Source organism: Pollachius pollachius (assembly GCF_949987615.1).
Source record: "Pollachius pollachius genome assembly, chromosome: 19".
NCBI classification, from domain to species: domain Eukaryota; kingdom Metazoa; phylum Chordata; class Actinopteri; order Gadiformes; family Gadidae; genus Pollachius; species Pollachius pollachius.
Window position 1 is genome coordinate 19,241,161 of NC_136952.1, and position 27,757 is coordinate 19,268,917.

Sequence of the window (27,757 nt, forward strand, 5' to 3'; positions counted from 1 at the left end):
TTCAGTTGGCGTGTTGATGATGGTTCTTCATGTCATTGAGTGGCCCCCTAAATGATATTCAGCCTGTTGCCTTTTGTTCGCTGAATGATTCAAAAATATTAAAATGTTGGCGCTGCTTTTATGAGTAATTTGTGGTGAACGAATGTTATACGTTGTAAAATTATATGCAAAATGTTATTATATTATGCGCTCAGAAATTTGTTACATTATCAACTGGGGTTTCCACATTATTGCCATTGGTTTCATTAGAACTAGAGGTTGAGCGTGCGCAAAGCGTGTGTGAAAACTCTAGTATATATCATGTTGTACCTCCTACTTACCCCTCACTGTCTGGGTTTTCCTGGAGACAAACTGGTACCCACAGAAAGCAGCCTGCTTGGTGGCTGTCCATGGTGCTGCACCAGAGTCCAACAATACAAAACCGTGTGGACACCGGACAGATGGAAGCAGGACACTGGACAAAGGACAGCCGGATTGGACAGCCTTGCTTTTAGTCAAGCACATAATAATGACATCTGTCCATCTAGAGATACAGAAATATAGTGCATGTAAACAAATTGCTTGCATACTAAATTCAACGTCGACCTAGATTATTGACCCCACACACACACACACGCGCACACACGCGCACACACACACACACACACACACACACACACACACACACACACACACACACACACACACACACACACACACACACACACACACGTGTTTTTATTCTTCAGCTGCGCCTGTGATCTGTAGCTCTTTATTGTAAGGAAGCATTCTGTGTTCGCTCAGGAACTCTTCCTCCGTTGGGGTTAGCTGTGTGTTCCAATTAAGTTAACTTAGATGCTGTTAGCCTTCTTGATTAGCAGCGGTTTCATTTCCGCCTTCAGGGCCCATGCTCACCGTGTGGTGGCTGGACCGTACCATCTTGGACCACGTCATCCCGGCTCCACATTGAGCCAGGAGGACATGCTGCCTTTGCCGTTTCCAATGTCCGCAGCTGGCATCGTTGAATGACCGTAAGCCCCGCGAAGCAATTTAACACCTACCTGCTCTTGAAAGGTGTTGTAGGTATTATTTAGGAGATTTTATTTGAGTATAGTTTGGTAGAAATGGCCTAGTCACCTGTCAGCTGTTAGAGGGTTAAATGTGCTGTGAGAATATCTGCTGGCTGCACTCCGGCCTCTAGAAGAGAAATGCATCACTTCTCTCTCAATGTAAGAGAAATGTAAGGAAGGAGAGAGCAGAGAGGGATTTTTTTTTTTTTGTCATTGCCTTTGACAATCTTGCCCTCTCTTTACAGCTCTTGAATGTTACTCCTTAATGACGTGAATTTGTATTAATCATCAGTGCTTTGGATTAAAGTAGCCTGCTAAATCGTTAATGGTGCTTGTTCCATAACCTTTTCAGAAACACAGTGCGCTTAGTTGATGCTAGCTTCCGATTTCACTGATTTTCGGCGTAAGGTGTTACGCAAAAAACGGCTGGTAAACTTTAAATGCCAACCATTGTGCTCTGTATAAGGAAACACTTGATTGTATGTATATGATAACAAAACATTCAATTCACATTCAACAACCCATCCACTTAAAAATGGATTGACAGTTTTTCCCAGTGTAAACGTTCTGCATGTTACGTCATTCCTGGGAGTGCTGCCTTAGTAACGCAGGTTGTGACTTAATCATTTTATGAACCACCTCAACTACAATGTGAACCAGGTGCCGATAGACTGCTGTGTCCAGCACATTCAATACTCATTGCATCTGACCGTTGCTTGGTCAAGATATCATGGGAATTACTCCTCAAAAGAATTGTAGTTTTTGCCAAGAGAAATGTTGCCCCTGGATGATGCAACACAAAGGCATCAGGCGAGGGCGTGGGTCATGAGGTCAGAGTTTTCCTGTGTATCTTTAAAGTGTCTCTCTTATCCACTCAGTTGTCCAGGACAGTAATTGGGCGCAAAATCTGGACTTTTTTAGGTTTGGATGCAACTCTGCTAAACACGCCTTCCTCTACCAGTTTTTTGTATCTGCAGTTTTTTTGGCGATCAGCCTTTTATTATGTGTAACATCCACAGTAAAAATCCACCGTCGTTGCCTTAAGCAATTGGTCATTTAGCTCAATATTTATGTGCTCACTCTTAGACCTTCCCGTGTCGGCAGGTAATAACATTCCCTTAAGAATACAGAAAATAGAAGGCTGTTGAAAGATACATAAAAACAACAAAAGCCACAGGAAATGAAGGTTGGCAGGTTTATACTCCAAACCAACAGGGTGAGATCATTGGGTCATTATTTAGAATTGGTATGAAGCTTTAAAACCTTAAGTAGCTTTAGGTATTTCCAAGTGAAGCTGCCTCCTTCAGAAAGCCGCAGATGAAGAAACACACCTTAATAAATCAATCCTCTCGTCGTGGCTCGTACGCATAGAGCAACAAGGTTTATTCTTAATTAGCCACGCTTGATAGACTTGTAATTTTAGAAAAGCTGATGATTGATTGATCGTGCCTGGAAAGCGGATGGAGGGAGGGACGTCCATTCTGCTGTGAGCACACTCCAGCTCTGAACTGAAGGAATTCAGATATTCACATCTAATGGGCACAACCGGCCGGACAAATTGAAGGCTTACTTTTGAAGAAACGCTTTGTATCTGCAGCGCCGGCACTCCACATTTACCTTTCCACTTGTGATTCTTTTTCTACATTCATCCAAATCTCCCCATCTGTCATTTATATTTATGAAGCCATCCTCCACATTTTAATGTTAAACATAACTTACCAATTCATCCAACCGTTCTTTACCCATGAGCGCTTTCAAATGTGAAGCGATGTAGCCATTAATTAAAATTTAGCATGGCCATTAATCCCGTCAGTCTTATAAAGTATATGCATTCCTTTGATACAGTGGACTGAGCAAGCAAAAATAGTTAGTGGTTAGAGTTAGAGTTATATACTTATACCAATATAGACACTAGCGAAATAGACACCGCATAGTGATATAGACACTGGATCGTGATATAGACATTGTATAGCGATATAGACACTGCATAGCGATATAGACTCTAGCAATATAGACACTGCATAGTGATATAGACACTGCATAGCGATATAGATACTGTATAGTGATATAGACACTGCATAGCGATATAGATACTGTATAGTGATATAGACACTGCATGCTGACTAAATGCCAGATGAAAGAATTGTAAACTAACGGTGAAGTAACATTGGTCCCAAAGATGTCCTCCACCTGTGACCTGGACCCATTTTCCTGAACCCTGATAAAAAGTCACTCCTCTGCAATTAGTCCCATGATCACCAAAATCATCAATCAGTCTCTCCGGTCCGGCCATGTCCCCACGTCTCTGAAAACTGCTGTCATCAAGCCATTACTCAAAAAGCCCAGCTTTGACCCCGAAGCACCTGCCAACTACCGCCCCATCGCCAACCTCCCTTTCCTTTCAAAGGGGTTGGTAAAGGTAGTTTCTGCCCAACTCCACAAGCACCTCATAACAAACAGTCTTTATGAGAAGTTCCAGTCTGGTTTCCGCTCTGGCCACTGTACAGAAACTGCCCTGGTCAGGGTCACCAATGACCTGCTGATGACTGCTGATGCTGGCTCTCCATCACTTCTCATCTTTCTCGACCTCACCGCAACATTTGGCACCGTGGACCACCACATCCTTCTACACCGAGTATGTATCACTGGGTGATGCTAAATCGGACACGCACTCTGTCACTTGTGGTGTCCCTCAAGGATCAGTCCTTGGCCCCACCCTCTTCATACTATACATGCTCCCCCTTGGTCGTTTCATCAGCCGGCATGGAATATCTTACCACTGCTACGCTGATGACACCCAACTCTGCATCAAAACAAACCCAAACCCCTCTGCAGCCCGATCCACACTGTCCACCTGCCTGGAGGAGGTAAAGGTGTGGATGGCGGCTAACTTCCTGCAGCTCAATAGCTCAAAAACGGAAGCCATTTTTGTTGGCACACCAGACCCGGTCATCCACTATCACCAGCATCACCTTCTCCGGCCGCGACATCAACCTTTCATCCTCAGTCACTAACCTCGGTCAGAATGGACCCTCAACTGACCTTTGAGGCCCACATTAAACATCTTTGCATAACCTCCTTCTTCCAACTAAAGAACACTGCAAAACTTCACCCCATACTAACTCTCCCCGATGCCGACTTCTGCAACGCTCTCCTCATCAGGATCCCCAGCAAGAACATCCAGCGGCTTCAGTACATCCAGAATTGTGCTGCCAGGATCCTGATGAGGGTGCGGAAGTACCACCACATCATACCCATCCTCAAATCCCTCCACTGGCTTCCTGTCCAGTACAGGATCAAATTCAAGGTTATCCTTCAGTCACACCAGTCCCACCAGTGCCTCCATGGCACTGCCCCCCTATACCTCAAAGAACTCATCACCCCCCATTCCTCCTCACGCCATCGCCGCTCTGGACAGGCCAACCTCCTCCAGCTTCTGAGGACAAGACTCTGAACTATGGTCGCGCCTTCTGATCAGCTGCACCCAGTCTGTGGAACGCTCTCCCTGACCATCTAAGGGCCCCACAGACTGTGGATTATTTAAAAAAAGGCCTGAAAACCCATCTTTTTAGAAAGGCCTTTGGCTAAACTGTTCAAATGTTTTTTCTCTGTCTTTCTTTTTAATCGAGTTTTGAAGTAATTTCTTTTGTTTTTTATCATTCTACATGTGCATTGTAGTACTTTGAGGTCATTGAGTTGATGTAAAGTGCGCTATAAATACAATTTATTATTATTATTATTATTATTATTATTATTATTATTATTATTCTTTTCACAGGGTGGTTGGTAATCTTGACAATACATTGGTACAATAGGGCTTGTTTGCTCATTTTCCATCTGGAGGCTCAGAATGAAGGGATCAGAATCAGGAGGTATTTTTGGGGCGGAGTTTAAAGATATTCAACGCTGGAGCGACGTGTGTGTTTGGCTCCGAGACGCAAGGTTATGCTCTCTTAGCAAGTGTCGGATTGTCAAAAAGGTGTCTACTTGGCGGTCAACAATGAACAGCTTTGAGACGTATTTTCCGGCGATGCGTTGGTCCTCGTTAACCATGTCCTTCTCCATCAGGCGCTATCTTCGAGGAGAACGCGCTGCGGGACGAAGAAGTGTTCCAGCTGGCGATCTCAGACCTCAGCCTCAGCGATGACGTGCTGCAGAGTGAGAAGATCACCCACTCCATCAAGCTGATCGAGCCCAACAACCCCTTCCAGGCTGTGCAAGAAGGTAAGAGAAAGCCTTTCATTATTATTATTAGTATTAGTATTTCCTTTTTGTCCTACTGTTTGGTTGGTTGGTTGCGACGCAGCCCGGGGATTTAAACCGGCAGCCTCTGACGTAGGCTGACGTTCTAACAGCTCCGACTGCTATGGGCATTAGAGAGTGAGGTTTGACATGGTGGGAGAACACAGCTTGCTTCACATGCTACACATGCATTTGTGTGTGTGTGTGTGTGTGTGTGTGTGTATGTGTGTGTGTGTGTGTATTTGTGTTTGTATGTGTGTGTTTGTTGGGCCCTCAACAGATGTGTGTGGTCATGCAAGGATGTTTGATAGAATTTGTGTGTGTTTGAGCATCTCTATGTGTGTGTGTGTGTGTGTGTGTGTGGTCATCGCTGTGGGCCCTTAGTAACACAGCATATATCCAGCACCATGGGTGGTGGTGACTCTGGGGGTGAAAAGCTGCTTTAACACTCTGCCTAGTGTTCTGCTTTTGGTTATTATTGTTATGTGTCTGGGTTTGTTTGTGAGTGTGTTTGCACACGTCTGTGTGTCATTGACGTGAAGCGTTCCTTTGAATTGACGGCTGTGTTGGGTGTCCTGTCGGCTGTCATGTCGAATGGACTAAAGGTTGGTTATATACCCCGTAATACCCAGAATTTGACCATTACACCCAGTATGAGGTTTGTACTATTGTAACATAATACCCAGTATGAGGATGTACTATTGTACCAATGTACCCAGTATGAGGATGTACTATTGTACCATTATAACCAGTATGAGGATGCCCTATTGTACCATTATATCCAGTATGGGGATATTATTGTGCCATTATAAGTATGAGGGTGTACTATTATTCACAGTGTCCTGTCTCCTGACAGGACACTGTGAATAATTGCACTCTCTCTCTCTCTCTGTCTCTCTCTCTCTCTCTCTCTCTCTCTCTCTCTCTCTCTCTCTCTCTCTCTCTCTCTCTCTCTCTGCGTGTAAGCTGACTGTCCCTTTCATCATAGTAATACATTTAAAATAAGCTAGGGGGAAGCATAGAGTCGACAAGAGGGTCACCCAGTAGACATTCTTCTGGATAATAATAACTGTAACTACCTGCGATCACATCATGTCTCAGGGCCAAACCCTTCCCTACATCGTGGGTTTGCTAAGGAGATAGAAGTTTGCGTTACTAATCGCTGAACATAAAATCCTTAAAGCACCCCTCTGAGATGACGAGGTGGATCATCTTGTCTGTGCGTGTGGTTAGTTGTAAGACTCGTGTATGCATGGTGATGATGATTGGCTCGTTTTGTGAGGATTTGTGAGGATTTTTGGTGTGTTTTTTTTTCATGGCAAAATATACCTAATATTACATCATTATGGGATCCATTATGGCCATGGTAACGAGATTGCTAATCAGGTTGCCGGGGGCAACGTTGAAGGTGCAGACGGTATTGATAACATTTTTATGTTGGATGAGGAGCTGATATGACTCCTCACTGTGTGGTTTTAATGAAACAATGTATTAATCCTCTACCATTTATCTGAGGTGATGTAGCGCCTGTCGTTAGAACTGTTCTGCCTCTGTTTTTTTTTTATGCCATCCCCATGTTATCTTCTGTTGTTACTGATTGAATTACGTAAGCTGAACGCAGTTTAGCACGGGGCTAACCTTAAGAATCACACGCTCAACTGTCCTCCCTGTCTACTTTTGTAAAAAATAAATATATATCCAAACATGTGTGGTTCATGACACATATCTGAATCCCAACTGAAAGGTACTAGGTTCGATCCCCAATGTCCGCAGTCTTGACTGTCACTGCACAACATCTACCGTAAGTCCCTTTAAAGGAGAGACTAAAGTAACAAAGAGACTCCTAAAGGACTCCATGCTATAAAAAGAGCTCAACGTCATCATGCCAAGTGTCATTGGTGCAGCTATGATGTAAAAGGTGGTATACAGCATCATTAGTGGTGAGCGCCTCTCTCCCGTCTGATACAAATGGTTCTGAGAGCTAATGCCGGTTCCCAACCCTCAGAGTCACAATCACAATCCTTAGGTTCAGAAGAGAGCACATCCGTGCACGTTTATGGAGCTGCGTCAGATTCCCCCGCTGGGACACGGCGACGGAACCCTCACCGGTTCTCCCAGCCTGGAATGAGTGGAAGGAGAGTGGCAGCCATTACCGCGTCCGGAGCTGTTTGGTGGACGCTGAGATCGTCATCCCCTTGATGGAGGTAGCGGCCATGAACATCAATTTACAAACGCACCCACCCTCGCCAACGCACACGCATATTATTCCTCAGGCAACTTTAGAATGCCTGTCATAGACATGCGTGTTTGTATTTCTATATAGACGGATGTGTTGTAGATTCAATTGAATCAGCCAAGTCAACATTACAATATTATGACATCTGTGCAACAAAGACCCACACATGCACACAAATACACACACACACACACACACACACACACACACACAACCGCAGATACTAGGGCACAACACATAATAGAAAAATATAACACAACATGAAAAAAAGCTGTACAGAACAGGGATATTACACAGAGCAGCCAATCAGGCACTCATCATCGTTAGCTAATCCCAAATTAGCATGGATGCAATCTAGCAGCTACCGACCTAGCCGCACTACACTGCCATGCATGGCATTAAGGCCGAGCGTCTATGTGCATGGAGATGGCATCGTTACGATGATGAGCTGGTTCATTAAAGTCCTCACATGGGCACATGGGGACCTCGACCAGAATACTAAATAACAAAAACTGTTGTTGCAGCGGATACAAGCATACAATAAAACACATGAAAACATCCAACCAAGCACAAAACATAGCAAAAAACACACAAACACACACACACATTAGCTGTTTCAATGTCCAGATGAGTCCATGTTAACTCAGTGTGAAGCTGGCCTGGCCTTCGGGACGTCACATTGCACCTGCTTTGTGTAATTCCATCTCCGATACCGATTGGTCACAATGTGGTCCCTTCAACCTGTGCGCTCATTAGATGGCCAAGAGGATGGAGGGAGAGAGAGGGAAGGAAATGGAGGAAGGATATAGCATAGGAAAGAAAGAGAGAAGGAAAGGTAAATCTGAGGGAGAGTCGTAGAAACGGACCGTGCTAGCAGAGGATTATTTCGCTTGCATTTTTTCTTATAGTGATTAAACAATGTCTGGCGTCAGTCACCTGAAAGTTTTATTATAAAGGTGCTTGTGTGTGCATGTGTGTGTGTGAGTGCATGTGTGTGCATGTGCGTGTGTGTGTGTGTGTGTGTGTGTGTGTTGGTGACCTTTACCAGAGCCTCTGTCATCCTGGTTCTTCAAACCTCGCTGATAGCCATAACTGCAGTGGATCATGGGTAATGAAAATGGGATCGTGGCCTTGTGTTTGTGAGTGTGTTTTTATGTGTGTGTGTGTGTGTGCGTGGTATTTGTGTGAATGTGTCTGTCAATTTCTGGTCATAAATTAAATATTCCCCACTTAACGTTAATCTGTAATAAATGACCTTGAACACCTTGAATGAATATGTATTGTTGTTTCATTTGTTATTTTGTCCATAATTATTTTGTATTTAATTTTGTTTATTTAATTTTGTTTTCCCTTTTATTCAAACTTTTGAATAAATTCTGAATGACAAATAATTGTACTTAATAATTATACTATTTTATTTTGTATTCTTATTCATAAATTCTAACTCGGTTATCATATGTCACACGTAAATGTTAAAGTCAATGTATCCGCCTTTTAACCCTTTCAGTTTTTATGATTGTATTTAATTTTTATTTGTATTTGACCTTTATTTATCCAGGAAGGTCCCATTGAGATATAATATCTCGTATTCCAGGGAGTCCTGGCAAAGATAGCCGACATGTACGGTCAGAGTACAGAGAAGACAGAGACCACAATCAAGAATACATTAAAAGTGTTGATGAGACAGAGAAAAACCTAGAAACAGTGACACTGTTCTATTGAAGTTATTTCTAAGAGATTTATTATGTTCTGAAAGTCATTCCAGGCGTTTGGCGCATATGAGGTGAAGGAAGTCTTACCTAAATCTGTACGTGTAGCTGGGGTATTTGGGACCAATTTGTTTACCGACCTAGTGCTGTAAGCACTGGTGTAGCCTGTTAACAGACTACACATGTAGGGTGGAAGTTCACCAGCCAATGCTTTAGCAATAAGAATTAGAACATGACAGTGTGAGTGACAGTGAAGTCCTGACCATTTCATATAAATTGCAGTTGTGTGTTCTTGCTTTTGTATCTGTCACAAAACGTAACGCTGCATTACGCACTGCATCCAATGTTTTTAAAAAATAAATGGGAGCATGCATATATATATGTATATGTCACTTTAGTCTAAAATAATTGTTTTAGAGAGTTATTCTCTCGGTTTATTAGTCACTTCTTGGTTTGTTACTAAATCTTAACAATAAGGTAACCATCTAGTTTGCGTTTCAGTTGCGATATTATTGTTACTAGAGTTTCCGCGCAACCTCTAGTTTTAATTAAACCCATAGCAATAGTGTGGAACCCCATTCAATAATGTAACAAATTTCTGATCGTATAATATGATAACATTTTGCCTAAAATGTTAACGTATAACATTTGTTCACCACAAATGACTCTTAAAAGCAGTGTCAACATTTAAATACTTTATTACCATTCAGCAAACAAAAGGCAACAGGCTGATTATCATTTAGGGGGCCACTCAATGACATGCAGAAGCCTCATCAACATGCCCACTGAAGTGGTGTGACAAATACAGACTTTCTACTCCACATTCACATATAAGGCAGTTTACATTTCCTACTGAGAAAATACTACCTCATGGGTAGTATCATTCAGGAGATTTTCAGGGTACAAATGTCAGGATATGTTGTTCACACATACAGCCTATCAGGAGAATATCAGGACTTACACGTGTGTCTAAAAGCAGCTAGTGTGTGAGCATTTGATACATTATAAATTTAAATTTATGTTAACAGGGGTAATTGTTCAATGGAAAGTGTATTATACTGTGCATGCAAATCAATTATTAAATAGCTTTTACTGTAATTCAGGGCTGAAAAGTGCATTCACATTTTAAAATGCAAGGTAACTACTATTGGTAAATTGGAAATAATAATCATCATTGAGATTAAACATCTCTTCCAGTGTTTTGGCCAAGACACAGCAGTAGTGGTCTACAGTCACACATAGCATAGACACAAAACATAAGAAAAATAAAACAACTAAACAGTCCGCAGGGGAGGGGGGGATATCAATATCACAAGACATTTGGGGAGGCTGAAGGAGGAGAGTAATATTACGTTTGAGCAACAAAGTGTAAAGACATTTCGGGAGGCTTAAGGAGGAGGGTAAAATTACATTTGAGCAACAAAGTGTAGTCTTTCGGTGGACTTTATAGACATAATTCACCATACTGTGTTATTGACATGTTTTCGTTCTGTGTTATAGAGACACTGTCTCTTTAAGATCACGTTACTTGTGTGTTAATATGCCGGTCGGCGCAATGTTTGAATTTAACGTTTTTTATATGACAAAATGAACGACCTTCTGTTGCTTCTCGAGGTGAGAAATCGTCTCTTCCCTTGTTTTATCGCAATTTCTACAGTCTATAGACAGAACGTCTTTTTTTATTCATTTATTTTACCTTTATCTAACCAGGCAGATCATTAAGAACAAGTTCTTATTCACAGTGATGGCCTGACAAAAAGCAGGAGCTTCTTAGGGGGGAAGGGAAAAGGGGCAGTGAAGGGAAAAGCGGTAGTGAAGGTCTTACCTGGGAGAGTTTGTCGACGGCGGAGCCGTTATGTTTAAAAACATAACGTCTTACCTGGTGAGTGTGTCGCTGCCTTTGTCTTGACGTGCGGTGTGTGCGCGCGTGTGTGCGTTTCCATGTACGTTCGTGCGAATGTGCGTGTGTGTGTGTGGTGTGTATGTGCGTGCTTGAGGTGTATGTGTGCGTTTGCACGTGCTGTGTGTGTGAGTGTGAGCTGCAGGCTGCTTGGCACGTGCGCACTGACCAACTTGAGTAACTGGTGCGACAGGCCTGCTATTATAGTAGTAAGATAATTGTAAAGTGTTTACATATAATAATAATATTCCTATCATTAGCTCTTCACTGAAGAAATGATTGATTTTATGATCAAAAAGGGAGAAAATGTAATTGAAAATATGAATTACCTACCACATAAGGCTTAGACGTTTCCATACAACAAGTTATCATGAAATAAGCCTTTTATTTAGGTCTCTTTGCACCTCAAAGAATGCCCCTTCCTCTAACGCAATACAACCCAGGATATATCTAACACTACAAGGATTGACCTAACACAACAGGGATAGACATAACACTACAGGGATAGACCTAACAGTACAGGAATAGACCTAACAGTAAAGAGATAGACGTAACACTACAGCCAGGATAGACCTAACACTACAGGGATAAACCTGACAGTACAGCCAGGCCTACGGCCCTCTTACCCAGTGTAGACCATTACTGTACAGATTTTTTTAATTGCTTGAACATTTGGCAAAACTTGAGAAACACCGAGAAATATACCATTCACATCAATGTCAAATTGAAACTCTTCTATCGAAACCAAACAATCCTTTGTCAAAATGTCACTCTGATGACAAAATGATACACACTTGTATCATATGAATACACTTTCAGATCAGCAGCAACACACAACTGTATAAAACACTGCAGTCTTCAATATTCACTGTTTTTATTCAGTTTCACAGATGGCACGTTTTCACAACAACCAAAACATCAAATACTCAATACTGTATATTGCAGCACGTTACTTTAAACACAGAAAAACACGGCAATTGTGCGTGGGTGGACTTATGGATCCTCGCCTTGTGTGCCGAATCCATTCATGGATTGACCTTACCTCAATGTCTCCGCAGGCCCGTTCCATTGCCTGCAGAAGAGGCATGCGGGCATGTGGCTGGAGGTCATATACACTACATCCTCAAGCCGAAAAAAAAACTTCTATACGGTTTAGAAATGGCGAGTATACGACTTCAAATTGTTTATGGTTGGTGTACCAGTTCCGGACCAAAAGATCCTGATGGAAACATTATCCCAGACAACAACAAACCTGGTCTGCTCTGATCCGTCCTGTTCAGCTGCATCATGAAGTGCATCTAGAAATGTGCTGATATGTTGGGTATTGTAGGGACCTATTTTTGCATGATGGTGCAGTTACCATCAAAGGCTTATGGAGGCACACAATGATATATTTCCCCCGCGCTGCCCCGGGATGTGCACAATTGCCCTTTGGCCTTTTTGTAGCTGGCTGATAGGTGGTCAGTTTTGTGAGGAAGTGATTTCAGGTGTGTGTTTAAAGGGGACATATTATGAAAACAACCCTTTCCCTGGGATTTTGGGTGTTGTTTTTGGTCTCTGGTGCTCCCACACGCATACAAACTTAAAAAGTCAAAAAGTCTGTACATGATTCTTTGAGTAAGATATGCATTTCTGAAAGTAACCAGCCTACAGTTACCAAACGAGCAAGTCAGTTTTGGAAAGCTTCGGCGGCAGTTCAGCTCTAGGAGTACATCGCCAGAGTTGCCGGACTGCCGCCGAAGCTTCGGTGGCGGCCGGACGGCTTCGACGGCGGCAGTCGAAGCAGTTTTGTTTAAGGTACTGTGAACAAAAACTTCCAGTTGTGCTACTTTGGTCTAAGCATGTGTTTATAGTGTTCAAGTAATTGGCAAAAACGGTAAATCCCGTTGTATGGAAATAACTTGTCTCAACAAACTTCCCCCCTATCTGATTTCCATGTACTGCTAATCAACTCATACTCAAAGTATTAGTACTGACAAGTAGCTCGGCTCCAAGCCTCAACTGTGAGAACCACTTATTAGTTACCTTCCTATACAATTTGATTAGTAGCAGCGCCATGGGCACCAAATTGTCTGTGTGACTGTGTGGGTGTGTGTGTCTATGTATGTATGTATGTGTGTGTGTGTGTGTGTGTGTATGTGTGGCTTTGTATGTGTGTTCGCAAATGTGTGTGTGTGTGTGCATGGATGTATGTGTGTGTGTGTGTATCTATGGCTGTGTCTGTGCGTGTGTGTGTGTGTGTGTGTGTGTGAATGTGTGCGTGCGCATGTGTGTTTCTGCATGCAGATATGTGTCTGTGCCTGTGTGTTTATGTGTGACAGGTTGTGTTTGTGCGTGCACATATGGGTGGGTGTGTGTGTGTGTGTGTGCGTGCATGTGTGTGTGCGGGCCGGTGTGTGTGTTTGTGTGTGTGTGCATGTGTGTGGCTATGTGTTTACGTGTGCATGTGTGGTGTGCCTGTGCATGTGTGTGTGTGTGTGAGTGTGTCTGTGTTTGTGTGTATGTGCATGTGTGTGCGTGTATGTGGGTGTGTGTGTGTATGTGTGTGCGTGCGCGCCTGTGTGTGTGTGTGTGTGTCCCTCTGCCTGTGTGAGTGCCTGTGTGTGTGTGTGTGTGTGTGTGTGAGTGTGCCTGTGTGTGTGTGTGTGTGTGTGAGTGTGCCTGTGTGTGTGTGCCTGTGTGTGTGTGTGTGTGTGTTTGTGTCCCTCTGCCTGTGTGAGTGTGCCTGTGTGTGTGTGTGTCCCTGTGTGTGTGTGTGTGTGCGTGTGTGTGTGTGTGTCCCTCTGTGTGTGTGTGAGTGTGCCTGTGAGTGTGCCTGTGTGTGTGTGTGTGCCTGTGTGTGTGTGTGTGTCCCTCTGTGTGTGTGTGTGTGTGTGTGTGTGTGCAGCCCCTGTGCTGGTCCAGCTGGTGGTCTCAGAGCACGGTGCCGGCTCTGCCTCCATTGCCCTTTCACCCTGGGCTCCCCGGCCCCAGAGACCTGAGTACACCTCCTGCCTCTCCCTCCTTATCGCTCTGCTGTCTTCAACGGGCTTCTTTTGTGTTTCCTATATTGTTCGACACACACTCTCTCCAACCCTCTCCCTCTCTCTCTCCCTCCCTCTCTCCCTCTCCAGCGTCTTTCTAATAATAATAATGCATTCTATTGTTGTTGCACTTTCCTGAGCACTAACAGACACTTACCATGATGTAAGAATACATGCTTTACAGAAAAACACATCCTAAACATTTGAAAGCAAACAAATACCAAGTATTTGTAGAGTAAACCGACCACAGCAGAGCTTTACAAACACACTGACAATTTTCCTGCAGGTATATTGGTATTCGCAGAGGGCCCTTGGGGGCCCTCTGCGAATACCACTCAGTCACAGCAAACATTTCACGTAAAACATTTGACCTTAAATATTTGTCCCAGGATTACCCTGATTCATCAAACAGAACTCAAGGGGCCCTCTATGCATCTTAAGGGACCCAACAAGAGTAAGCCTTGTCGTCGTGGCAACTAAGACCTCTAAGATGTCTTTTATCCAGCTCTGTTCTGCAGGCGGTAAACCCGCCATCACGGCGTTGTCAGCGGCGCCCCGCCGGCCCGTCCAAACGGGCGACCCACCGGATTTAACCGGCCTACCGTCAGCGATGTAGAAAGGCCAAGAGTCACTTCTCATCCTGGGCTGCTAATCCGTCTCAATCACTCCGTTTTTAATTCAAACAGAGCCGGAGTATCAGAAGAGGTGGAGAAGGTTGTTTTGGTCGTTTTTATCCCGTACGATATGATTTAGCAAACTAAAAAAGGTATTCTTAATTGTACTATAGCACAATAAACAATGAAACCCATGTTTACATGAGTGTTTTAAAGTTGTTTTGGTGGGAACTGTTGTAGTAGAAGATATTGAGGATATAACTTTAATCCCAATATTTTTAAAATAATGATGATCATAATATCAGTAATTATACTCACTAGGCTCCACTATTGTGGTCCACAGATTGTGTAAGTTCGTTGTGTTGTGCAGTAGAATAATAAATTATCTATAACCCCTGACCTGATAGTTTTGTGATAGGGATGGAAATGTGCTTCCCGATTCAAGGCTTCCCCACTAATTCTGCAATAGGCTGTTCCTTCCAAACTAATGATGGCTAATTACCATATTGTGATCCTGTCCAGAGCCTCTCAATTACGCAACAATTACTGTATCATTACCCGAGCCCTAGCATGGCCCGCAGTTGAACTTAATATATATTTGTCTATTCCTTACATAACGTCCCTTCCTTCTTTCCTTATTTCAGTTTTTCCCTTTCTCTCTTTCTGTTTCTTTTGTGGGGCCCACACTGACTCTACGATGTATTTAATCCTCTTCTTTCTCTATTTTCTCTGTTCTTTCTTTCTTTCTTCCTCTTTTTTGCGTCTGCAACCTGCTGCACGTTCCCTTATTTCTTTCCTCTGCCTGAATATGTAATAAGGGCGCGTCCCAGAACAATTTGATTAAAACCCGCCAGTCATACCTGTTCCTTCGTGGGAAAGAATAGCCGACATGGCAGACAGACAGACGGACAAAAGGACAGACAAAAAGAGACAAGACTTTGGAGGAAGAACGTGAAAAGGCCCCCCCGTCTCAGCCATCAGAGCTGTGCAGACTGCAGGCCTTAACACCGGTAATCTGGCCTGTCAGATAACTGTGATCCGACACGGCGCCTGCTGCCTCCCAACGTCTCTCCCCACAGTGCCTCTCACTGCACCTCCCACATCCCTGCGCTTGACAACATCTCATCGCCCAAACACACACAGCCCTCTGATCCCAGCGCTAATCTGAACACCCCCACCGGTACGATACACAGCCCTGCTCTCTGCCTAAGGGCCCTCCGGCTCACACTTATCTTGAGCGGCGTTGCACTTATCTCGCACAAGGTTCAGCGATGCTGCATCGTTCTGCTCATGTGGAGCTGATGGATCCGTTAATGCACTGAACATGGTTATTTTGTTTAGTCTTGAACGTGAATAGAATGTAACGTGGAATTATTTTGCTAATGACCTCTTCACAATTTTATAGAAGCAGTTGGAAGGGAAATGCTGTTTGAAAAGTTGGTTAATGTTAAGGGTAAAGATAATTAATGATACTGAACTTAAACATGTGTTTATAATGCACACACACACACACACACACACACACACACACACACACACACACACACACACACACACAAACAGTGTAACAAACCCTCTTTCTAATTTCGTAACTTTAAATAGCTGTATTTGTGTCACTGGCAAGCTCTCTCTTTTGAGCATTCTGTTGCCCAGTTTTAAACTTTAGACTGTTCAAAAAAAAACAATGGAAGGGCTGTCCACAGTAATTAACTCTCCTTCCTCCTCCGTATCCTCCATGGCCAAGAACATTCAACATGTCGCTAGAATTGGCAGACAGCATGGGCTCCACCTCGTCACAGAACATTTCCAAATGTTGTTCAACGCTTTGTGTCACTCTGATGCAGCCGTATGCCGGGGAGTTTCCGTCCTCTGGCCTGGGGTCTCCGCCCCCATCCTGTCACCATGGGGTCGACCAATGAATGGAGTGAATGGGCGCTTGTGGCGCTGCAGCCGCCGGGGATGCTGGTCTGAATGCAGAGTGGCTGTGCAGCGATGCAGGCCCAGCGTGGGGGGGGACGGGGGGGATTTTGCTGACTCTGTTGGAACACAGCGTCTAGGCCGGACGCCAGAGCAAGCACCCGCCGCCAAGTCCCCAAACCGGCTGCCATTTCTGTAATCAAATCTCTGGGTTTAGGAGGGATCAGTTGAAATCCTCCCTCCACTTGTCTTAATTATTTTCCTTTGGTCAAGGGTTTGGTTTGTCCTCATGTTCTAACCCCTCTTTCCTGTCTGCCTATTTCATATATATTTATGCTTTTAATAAGGCTCCAGGGAGGCCCACCGAGGGACTGGGATTTAGGTTTATTAATTATACATATCACTGCGTTATTGGATTCTTCCTGCTTCTGTATTTCTGTACGTAAGCGGCCGCTTTAATCCAAAGTCGCTCGGCTCATTATTGGGCTGAAAGGGGCGTGGCGCCTTGCTAACAGCACATGGATGGGGACAGGATCTTGAGGTACCACAACACCATGCGTGTTAACTTTGTCGTTTCAGATGCGTAACACCGCCAGCTCTAGTAAAACTAAAGAACAATAATAAAGAAGAAACCCAAGTCTTGCCGCAGCCAGAATGTATTTGGGTACTGACTTTTAAATTCACGCGGCGGTTAGCACACTATTTAGGGAATGAACACGTTCAGCACCAACAGTGTGAAGGCTTGTGTTGTACACGCTAGAGAAGATCACATTGCATTATTAGGCTAAGTACGTTCTTTTAAAAAACTGCTAACAAACTGCTGTTGGCCTCGATGAGGCCGGGGTGAGGACTGTCACGGAGATAAACCATAACTACGTCAGAATGTCTCGTACTGCGAAACAACAAATAATATCTTCAAAAAGACGGCCTTCTAATGAAGGGATTCTTGCTGCGCGAGGCATTCAAACACGCTTTTATTTGTAGACTTGTAATTAAAACATATTCATCTTGCCTTTTCCATTATGCAGCTGCGGCTGTTAAATTAGTTGGTTCAAGTTTAGACTCAAAATGTCATTAAGTCATCTAGTGCGTGAGTGTTATGTTGAAGATTCAATTAGGGATGGATCGCTTGTCTTCAGCTGTAATAGAAGATGTGAGCAAACAGATTTCAATCAAGGGTGTAAATGATCATCCAAATCTTCAATATATATATCTATGCATATGAAGTTATATGTATATTTAAAGGTCTAACACACAATGTTCCATTGTGACCGCTCTTTGCTGTTGAATTCCAGTCTTTAAATACAGCACGCGAAGATGTGTGGATAATGACACGCCATCCCATTCTGTCAATATTAATAGCCTTAATGGCTGCCATACATTACAGCCTGACTGACGAATAGGGGGGGGGAGGGGTCTAACTGGGTGAGAAAGGGGGGAAAGGGGGTATTAACATCGAGTCGAGCTCCAGCCCTGAAGATCTGCAAATGCCCCAATATATTCTCTTCATGGCATGAAACTGCCGAGAGCCTGACAGCCCTAAGCGATCAGCTCCGAGACGCTTCAGCCGAGGAGACCATCTGCTTGTCAATGTCGATTGGCGACATTAGAGTAACTACCTTTCTGAGAAGTGATCGCCTCTCTCCCCTGAGTACTAGGGGTTAAAAGAGCTACCTGGGTAGAACTACAGTCATAACCAGCAGCAGGACCTCAAGAAAAACAGATCATCACCGATGGATAAAAAAATAAACGTAGTGTCGGTGTAAACATTGTTGTTTCCCTGTTCTAATAAATCTCAATTGGATTGAAGTGAGGTTGACTAAAGTGAATTCAATTGTGCAAAGTTAATCAGAGTTAACCATATTTGTGTTGTCTTCTGAAAACTCCCTGGGATTTTTTTGCCCTTTTTAGAATGAGGTGCACTCTCAGCTACGCCTGGAGGCTTACTGCTTCTCAAGCATGTAGCTACCGAACACTTTGTATGCTCGACCTCTTCGTTTTTCAGGCCAGAGCTTATAAATTGAAGGGAAGAGGTGAGGTTGGGTTGGTTTGTTGGCGTGAAGCCCTCTCGACAAACTCCCATCGCCAACAATGACCTCCTTGGACCGAGTGTAGAAACCTCAGTCGCTTTATCGGTTGGATTGCTGTGGTGGGAAAACTACCAAGGACCTTTTAAAGTCATGGCAAATATTCATTACAGAATCCTAAAACGAATTGAATGATTGTGATTTTTTTGGAATGTCTGTGTCTATGAGCGTGAGGTCACTTCCTGTGTCCATGTCATAGCAGGAAGTTGAGCAAGGCACTCCAACCAGCTGGCAGGACAGGACGACAGCACCAACTGGACTCTGCTGGGATGTCACATTCATCCAATATAATAAGGCAGGCAGTTGTGATTAATGCATTACTCTTACATTTTGGCATCAGACGCACATGAATCAGGCGAGGAAAAGGATATTTGTTATTGTCTGCCAAATGCTGATGGAGTTTAACTGGGCCTCCATATTGTTATCTAGGGCTATTCCACTCCAAGCATCTGTCCAGCTGCTGTAGTTTAAGTGACTTGAGTTATTATTCATGTGAAAATGTTAGCTCTTTATGGGTTAGCTCTGGCCAGTGGGTGAAGAAATGTTGATGTTTTGTTGAGTCCTTTACCTCCGTGTTCAGCAACCTCACCCCTCAGACATTACCGCTGATTAGCAGTAAAGATCTAAAAACAGGCCTGCATTGCATGTCTTTAAGGTTTCTATTCTTCAGCAGATTTCTTAACTATTGCAACAGCCACATGGGGAGCTTTGGCTAATTAAATGGGGGTCGCAGTTGTTTCGGTTGTTCATTTTAAAGTTTAGGCTTAAAATTGTTCTAAAAAAAAAACATGGTAATGGGCAGAATTAGCATTCCGTGCACCGTATAATATATGATTCAATTGATATATTCAAAGAAAAATGCTCAATGTAGCCGCTGTGTTTAACAGCCAATTAAATTAGCAGGAACATGACCTGATGGTTTAATCACACATTTACGAGCTCGCCTGTGTCATAACCTCTGGCGAGTTGGAGATTGCTTCCGCCCTTCTTCTTCTTAATGCGCTAACTTTTCGCTGGCCATTTAGCTAATTCTATTATGCAGAGCAACGTGGAGGTAGGCATGCGGTAAAGGAGGACAGTGCTAATGATTCATTGTGATTTCCCCATACGCGTCCATATAGCATAAACCTCACGCAAGTTGTTTTTTATGCAGTCACAGATTGTACAATGGCTAATGGATTGAGAAAATGGTTATAGGTCGTTCCACTGCATTAAAAAACAAATGCAACTGCCACAATTCCAACCAAATGCCAGACCAGACATTATCATGTCTCCATTAGAAATAAGAACAGAACATACAACCTTCAGTGGAAACAGTGGGAAAGTTTTATGTCACAAACTTTTGAGAGAAAGAGAGAGTGACAGAGTGAGAGAGAGAGAGAGAGAGAGAGAGAGAGAGAGAGAGAGAGAGAGAGGAGAGAGAGAGAGACACAGAGAGAAACAGAGAGTGTTGTATCCAGGCCAACGTTAGGATTTCTCCTGAAATGCCGAGCAGTGGTTTACTTCTTAGTCACCTCTCTACCTTATTATTCACTGTGTGAAACTAATTGCTCTTGGGGAGCTGTGCCTCCGTCTCATCCACCACCACCCATCGCTTCCCCCACCACACATCGGAATTATGTAGACACGTTGGCTTGATTGTAGGAAGCTGTCACCCCCCTCTCCACCACACCACGCCACAGCACCGCAGGATCACAGCCAGCGCAGAGGTCGGGGGCTGTGGCAGGAGACATTCATCATGCTGTCTGCTGTCTCCTGACTTCTTGCCCTATCCCTCTCTCTCTTTCACTGTTTGTATCTCTAACATTCTATCTGTGTCTATTTCCTCTTCTCTGTGTTTCTCTCTTTATCCCCCTCCCTTCTTCTTTGATTTTCTCTCTCTGTCTCTTTGCGTCTTTGTCTGTTCTCTCTCGTGTCTCTCGCTTTCACCGCTTACACCTCTTTCCCCTCTTGCGTGTGTCATCTCTCTCCATCTTGCTCTATCACAAATTTAAATCCAAATATGCTTTATTATGCATGCTATTTGTATCTCTCCCTCCCTCTCTCTTCACTCTCTCTTATTCTCATTGTGTCACATTGAGTTTGCCGCTGTCTAGTTCCCTTCCCCATATTTAGACTCTCTTCTTCTTTCCCTCTTGGTCTGTGTGTCTCGTTCTCTTCCTTTTGCCCTTTCTCTCTTTCATTCTCTCATTCTTTCTCTGTGTCTATCTCTCTTTTATTCTCATTGTGTCACACTGAGTTTGCCACTTTCTGCTTCCCTTGCCCATACGTATTCTTCCCACTGTCTTTCTCTCCCCCATCTGTTTGTGTGTGTGTGTGTCTGTGTGTGAGTGTATTTGTCAATTAACACAGAGACAAGTCGTTAAGGTACAGGTAGGGTTTAGCTTGTCCAAGGATATTTTCAGGGAGACTACGGGCATTCATGCACTACCCCAAGACACACACCCCCCCCCCCCCGTTCAGTAAGAAAGCGAGGAGCCAGGGAACAGCTGGCCGTCTAGACAGAGGTCAGGGGTCGCTGCTGAATGGGCGGAGGGGAGCCGGTTGTCGGGCTCCCCAGAGGTTTCAGCTCTGGGGGAACATGCAGCACAAATGTAGCGCTGCCGCCGTGGCTTCAACTGGCAACCCTGCTAGTCGTGTCTGGTGGCATGCAAACACACACAAGCGTACACAAACACACACAAGCGAACGCACAGACGTATGCACACAGTTGCAAACCTAGTTAACACAGCTACGCTACACACAGCTGCAAAACAGAGACTCTGACACAATTGATCTCTCTCTCCCTCCCACACACACACACACACACACACACACACACACACACACACACACACACACACACACACACACACACACGCACACGCACACAAACACAAACACACACGCACAGGGGTCAGAAAATAAGCAGGCATTGGGGGATGGCAGGGCAGGTTATTTACGTCTTTGTACCAGTCCTAATTTGTGTCTGCTGTGGGTTTCTCTTGTTGTGGCGCTTCTTTTCTTGGTGCGATGCGCTGCCAGATGACTCAGCTGACATTTGGGCTGCAGGCGCTCAGCCTCCCTCTGAGGGACGGACATCAAACAGCGCCGTCTGTTCACCCACCGAGGCGCCACCGCCACTGGCGGCGGGCTGCACTTCAATGGGCCTTAATCGCTCCCGTTCACTTAGTACTTCTGCTCCTCAAAGCGCTTTCACGCCGGCCAATGATAAAGGTTTAATGTGTAACCTTTCTGCAATTCAATATCTAACAATGGCTAGACCTATATCATATATTTGTTCAGTTGTCTCCTGATATTATTCTAAAAACGTTAGCTAACGTCACTCGCGACTATTTAATTAGAATAAAATCACATGAATAAATGAATGTTAAAAAGCCTTAGCTAAACGTACTTGAGCCAAACTTGAATACATAGCCTTGTCCATGAACAGGATTTCTGGATTTCTGGTTACCAGTGGTTACCAACCCGCAAACAGATGACAGACCGCCTGCTGCTTCTCAACAAACAGGTTTGGTTCTGGTTTTGAGTGAGGGAACTCTAGCGCCACAAATTACACATGATACTTTTAAATAGTTTATATTTTACTTGCGTGGATGTCACCAGTGGGAGAAGGCAACGACTAGGGTCTCATACATCCCCTGGTGGATGAAGAGTTAAAAAGTGGCCCTTTAAAGTCCCAGGTGTGTGTATTGGTGGTGCAGGTGGAAACTGACTGTTTGGCCCTTGCAAATTGCCTTAGTGATGCCTTCTGGGTATCAGGTTTGCATTTCACGTTGAATGAGCTTATTATATTACAGTACAGCATGCTGGAGAGATGGTCTGATTCGTCATCGACTGAGGTGAGGTTCATTAGTTTCAGTTGACATGCGGTATTCATGCTTAAATTAGCAAAAGGTTGTGCAAGCAAAAGTTTGCTTTAATTGACTAGTTATACACATCTATAAATATGTGAGCTCCTTTCTTAGATCTGCGAGTAAATGAGCCAGTTGAACTGTTCAAATATTTGATCATAGTTGATAATTTATCCAACTTCTTTTCCCTCTAAACTCTTGTGTACGTTTTCGTGGACACACTTTGGAAGCAGGGAGATGGGGAAGATACAGCCAAAATCCAGTAAAAACTCACTTGCATTAAATGTCTCCAGCATTACTGAGTCCAGTTCAAGGCCAACCATAGCTAATATTTCAGACATAAAAGCAACCAGAAAAATACTGCCAGGTCTAGAGAAACGCCCCTCGGTCCTCCGTTGGGCCCTTTGTGGCTCTGCTTTCAGCCGCTGTTTGGCTCTCAAGGGCTGATTATGGTCCCACGTTCACGCAAGGCAAGGGTGCTGAGGACCCATTACGTCCTTGCGGACCCTCCTTGCGTCCACCGCAAGGGCCTGACGTGAGCCTCCCAAAAATTTTAACCTTCCGTCGAGGCGACGCAGCAGCAAGAGCTGTGATTGGTCCACTAGCTAAAACCTGACGCAGAAGCATAAAGGTTCACGACTGCGTCGAAGCGTCTGCGTGGCCATTGCGTTGCGGGAACGTGGGACCATAACCAAGCCCTTCAGTCTCCCCACCGAGGACCTTCCCCTTGGCGGCACTGCTTTTAGCCCCTGTTTGGCTCTCAGTCTCCCCACGGAGGACCTTCCACTGGATCCTCTTTCATCTCCACACCGCCTCTGAAGTGGCGGAGGATTCATTTCCGCTGAGAGATAATCCACTGTGTGCTGCTGCTGGTGTTTTTTGTGACTTCCAGACTTTGTGGGTAAACTCTGGCTGGGAATTCCAACAACCCTGGACGGGGGGGGGGGGATGAAAAGCAAGCACTGAAAGAAGAGATTAGAGATAGATGGAGGTTGGTGGTGCGGCTGTTGGAGGGAGGTATAACTACTTCTTCCATTTACATTTAGGGCATTTAGCAGACGCTTTTATCCAAAGCGACTTACAATAAGTGCATTTGTTACAATAAGTGCATTTGTCATAAGAAGTGAAACAATATATCGCTGTCGGTACAGTAAAGATGTTCATAGAACCAAGTGCAAGTATTACAATCGCTAGGCTAACCCATTCCCCGTGTAAAGCAAAGATAGCAGCTACTGTAGATGCTACACAATTAAGTACCTTGAATAAGTGCAATGTACAAGTGCCAGGACGTTCAACATTCAATGGTGGCTGTGCATTGGTTTCTATGCAGAGTCGAGGTGAACTCTGAACAGGTAAGTTTTGAGTCTTTTGCGGAAGCTGGTGAGCGACTCTGCGGTCCTGACATCGGTAGGGAGCTCGTTCCACCACTGAGGTCCCAAAATAGAGAAAAGTCGTGACTTCGCTGATCGACCTTTGCTTGCTCTTAGCGATGGCGGTACCAGACGTCCAGCTGAGGTAGTTCTTCCCCCAGGTTGAAGGGGGTAGAAGTGTTAGTCATTCTAAGTCCTGCATATCACTTTTATCTATAGCAACTAAACAGTCCATAATATTCAAACCTAGTATTTTAGTATTCAGTCACCTCCAACTGTAATTTAATCAACTCACCCTTAATCGTGTGTGTGTGTGTGTGTGTGCGTACATTTCAATAACATTTACCTACTAGCTTATAGACGTGTTTGTTTAACAACTGATTACACACCAATCATGCCTCAGGAGCTGTACAACTTATCCGCATTCAAAGTACAGTACAGCGTACAGAGAAACATCAGAGTTAGTGAGTCACACACACACAGACACACAAAGTCACACACACAGCCACAGACTTAACGCAGCCGCTGACAGTGCCCCAGAGGTCGTTAATAAGTTCTTTAACAAACTGCTGCCCTTTTCCTTCTCATCTTTGATCAATGACACCTGTATTCATCTGCTCCAAGATGGTGAACACACATGCAAACACACACACTCACGCACACTAAAGAAACATGCATCCACAGTAAATCCCCGTCTCAGTGTGAAGGCATGCGTAGAGACGATTCTTGGTATGATATATATGACGGCTGTGGAATTAAATGTTTTTTTTTCTTTTTTTCTTTGATTTATCATAACCTATATCATATTTTTACATCTGCAAATAGCACACTCAATTCTTTCTTTTTCCGTTTTTTTCCCAATTGACTTGGCAGCAAAGAAGAGAACAAACCCAGACACTCAGCCTCTCTGCGTGCGAGGCCAAACGTTTGGTGCAGTCAATCATATTAAGTTCCAGTCCCAGAGATAGCTACAGAAAAATAAAACGAATAATAATAGCACTTTATTTCTCCTTCTGAAAACATATATATTTATAATAATATAATAACATATAATAATGTCTATATATATAAAGTCAACCATTGTTTATGTCTATTTGTATTGCTTTGTTCCATTAACATTGAATTGCATTATTATTCCGTTCATTGAATGAGACATAAAATGAAATAAAAAACATCCATGATCTCCCCCTGGTATTCCTCCCCGCGGAGGCTCTGTTAGCGGACGGTACTTCAGATCTTTGAGTTCCTGGCGCACTGAGGGTAATGTACCATAATGGTAGGGGTGTTATCTGTGAATCTTTTAATAATTACATGTATTTACAATATATGTTTTAAATGTTCATGCATTTTTTATATTTCATCATTTCAGTGCAAAAGCGTCTGTTAAAATGATATTACCTGTCAATTATAATGTCATGGGGAAGGAGTCTGGTGATGGAAAAAAAATTAACACAAATGAGATGACTTATGACACAAACACACACAGATACTTATTACTTAAGGGGCCGAACACAAAGGGCCCTATCTTGCATCCAGCGCAATTTACTTTCTACACTGACACATGTGTCGTTGCTAGTTTGCACCCGGCGCAAAGCCGAAATTCCCCCGCAGCAAACCTGCGCCACTAAACTTGTGCCCTGAGAGGCGTGTCGGCGAAAAGCAGAGGTGTGTTCCGGTGCAAATGATACATGGTGCTATCTTACACATCGAAAAAGCAGTTGCGCAACTGACCGACAAAGACCTGGTCTAAGTGCACTAGCGGATTGCGCATTTGGTGTTGCTATTTTGACGTACCATGGCAGGTCGGAACTGCAACATAAGCTTACACACCAGTAGGCTAATACACATTACATACATGCAAACGATTTGCCAAATTGAAATATTAAAATGATGATGTGGATTGTTGAAACATTTTTTTACCAAAGGGGCTGCATGAATGAACACTGTAGTAGGCTATACCATGCGTTAAAATAATAATAATAACAACAATAAACTTGAGACAAGTAGGCTATATCCCAGCCTTCCAAAACATTTTTTTTTTTTCTTTTACGGTAAATGATAACGTTGGTTAAATTATTTGGGAAAAGAACAGCTGATACAGCGGTAAAAATTTGTATTTAAACCAATGCATCTGCAAACACCATAGAGCAAACAAATATTTTGTTGACACAGACTTGGGGTCCAATTTTAATGGTCTGAAACGCAAGTGAGAAGCGCCAAGCGCAAGTAGCTTTGTGGGCGGTTCTATGGCGATGTTGCTATTTTACCGGCGCAAAAATGCCTCTTGCGCCCGACGCAAATCTAAAAAGGGTTGGTCTGAAGAAGCCTAATTACCCGTAGGTGTGGTTTGGGCGTAACGTGCAATAAACCAATGAGAGTGCCAGCTCCCATCCCCTTTAAGAGCCATGAGCGCATTTTAATCTGACGAGTTGATATTTTGACAGCGCGTCTGCAGTCTCCGATGAGACGGATGCACATGAATTTCAAAATTCAAATGGCTCAGTTTATGGCCAAATAATATGGCCTAATTTACACATAGAATAAGGTTTTCTTCCACAACTTCAGAAATACTGAGTCCCCAAATAAATTTCGGCAAAGAAAACTTAACACACATATGATATGCGGTAACTGTGGTTATATTTAATGATATACGCAATACATTATAAACATAGTTTCTTATCAGTATTGTATGCATTATCGTTATCGACTTGTGTTCCTAATATGCATGTGTCCCCCCGTTAATATACATTGCCATGGACTGTATTATGCGTCACGTGTTTAGTTTGCGTGTGCTTAAACGGATGGACGCACACACGCGCGCCCGCATTCAATCATTCTTTAACACATACACACACGCGCGCCCGCATTCATTCATTCTTTTTAACACTCACTCGCGGTAAAACGATCAAATTTTCTCACGATCAAATACTCATCAATCCTAAAAGTTATGGGCATGTACACAATGTCTGTGTCAAGAAAATATGTGTTTGCTGTATGGTGTTTGCAGATGCATTGATTTAAAAGTACAACTTATTACCACTGTATCAGCTGTTCTTTCCCAAATAATTTACCAAGAATGTGTGGCTAGGTAGATGAGACAAAAAAAGTGTATGCGCGAGGTGCACAAGCAACATTATGCATGCGCCCTTAAAATAGCATCTGAACAGCGCGCCACTGACTTTAAACCAGGTATTTCCTGGTTTGTGCCGCAAGTGGTTTCTGAAACTGTAAAATAGCACCAGGGAACGTTTGCCAGAACACGCCTCCTCCTTTCGCCGAACCGCCCCTTGGGGCGCAAGATCATTCCCTAATTTACCGACGCGTGGCGCAGGAGGGAAAATAAACGCTCTGCGCCAGTTGCAAACTAGCAACGACACATGCGTCAGTGAGAAAGTCAATTGCGCCGGATGCAAGATAGGGCCCATCGTGTACAAGCCCATAACTTTTAGGATTGATGAGTATTTGATCATGAGAAAACATTGTTTTACCATGAGTGAGTGTTTAAAAGAATGAATGAATGCAGGCACGCATGTGTGCCTCCATCTGTTTAAACACAAACAAGCTAAACACGTAACGCATAATACAGTCCATTACAATGAAAATTAACACATGCATATTAGGAACACAAGTCGATAACGATAATGTATAGATAATGTATAAGAAATTATGTGTGTTAATGTATTGCCGCATATAATTAAATAAACCAACAGTTGCGGCCATAGGACCGCCTATCATATGTGTGTTAAGTTTTCTTTG

The 27,757-nt window shown here is 43.6% G+C and overlaps 1 protein-coding gene across 1 annotated transcript in view; it reads left to right on the plus strand.

Annotated features, from left to right (window-relative positions):
* Positions 1-27,757, plus strand: part of LOC307090006 (glutamate receptor ionotropic, delta-1-like) — a gene marked incomplete at both ends in the record, with an annotated part of 387,185 nt that overhangs the window by 13,289 nt on the left and 346,139 nt on the right. The window contains one exon of the mRNA XM_079756527.1: positions 5,118-5,273. Within this exon, the coding sequence (XP_079612653.1) occupies positions 5,118-5,273 (156 nt within the window). The remainder of the gene's footprint in view (positions 1-5,117; positions 5,274-27,757) is intronic.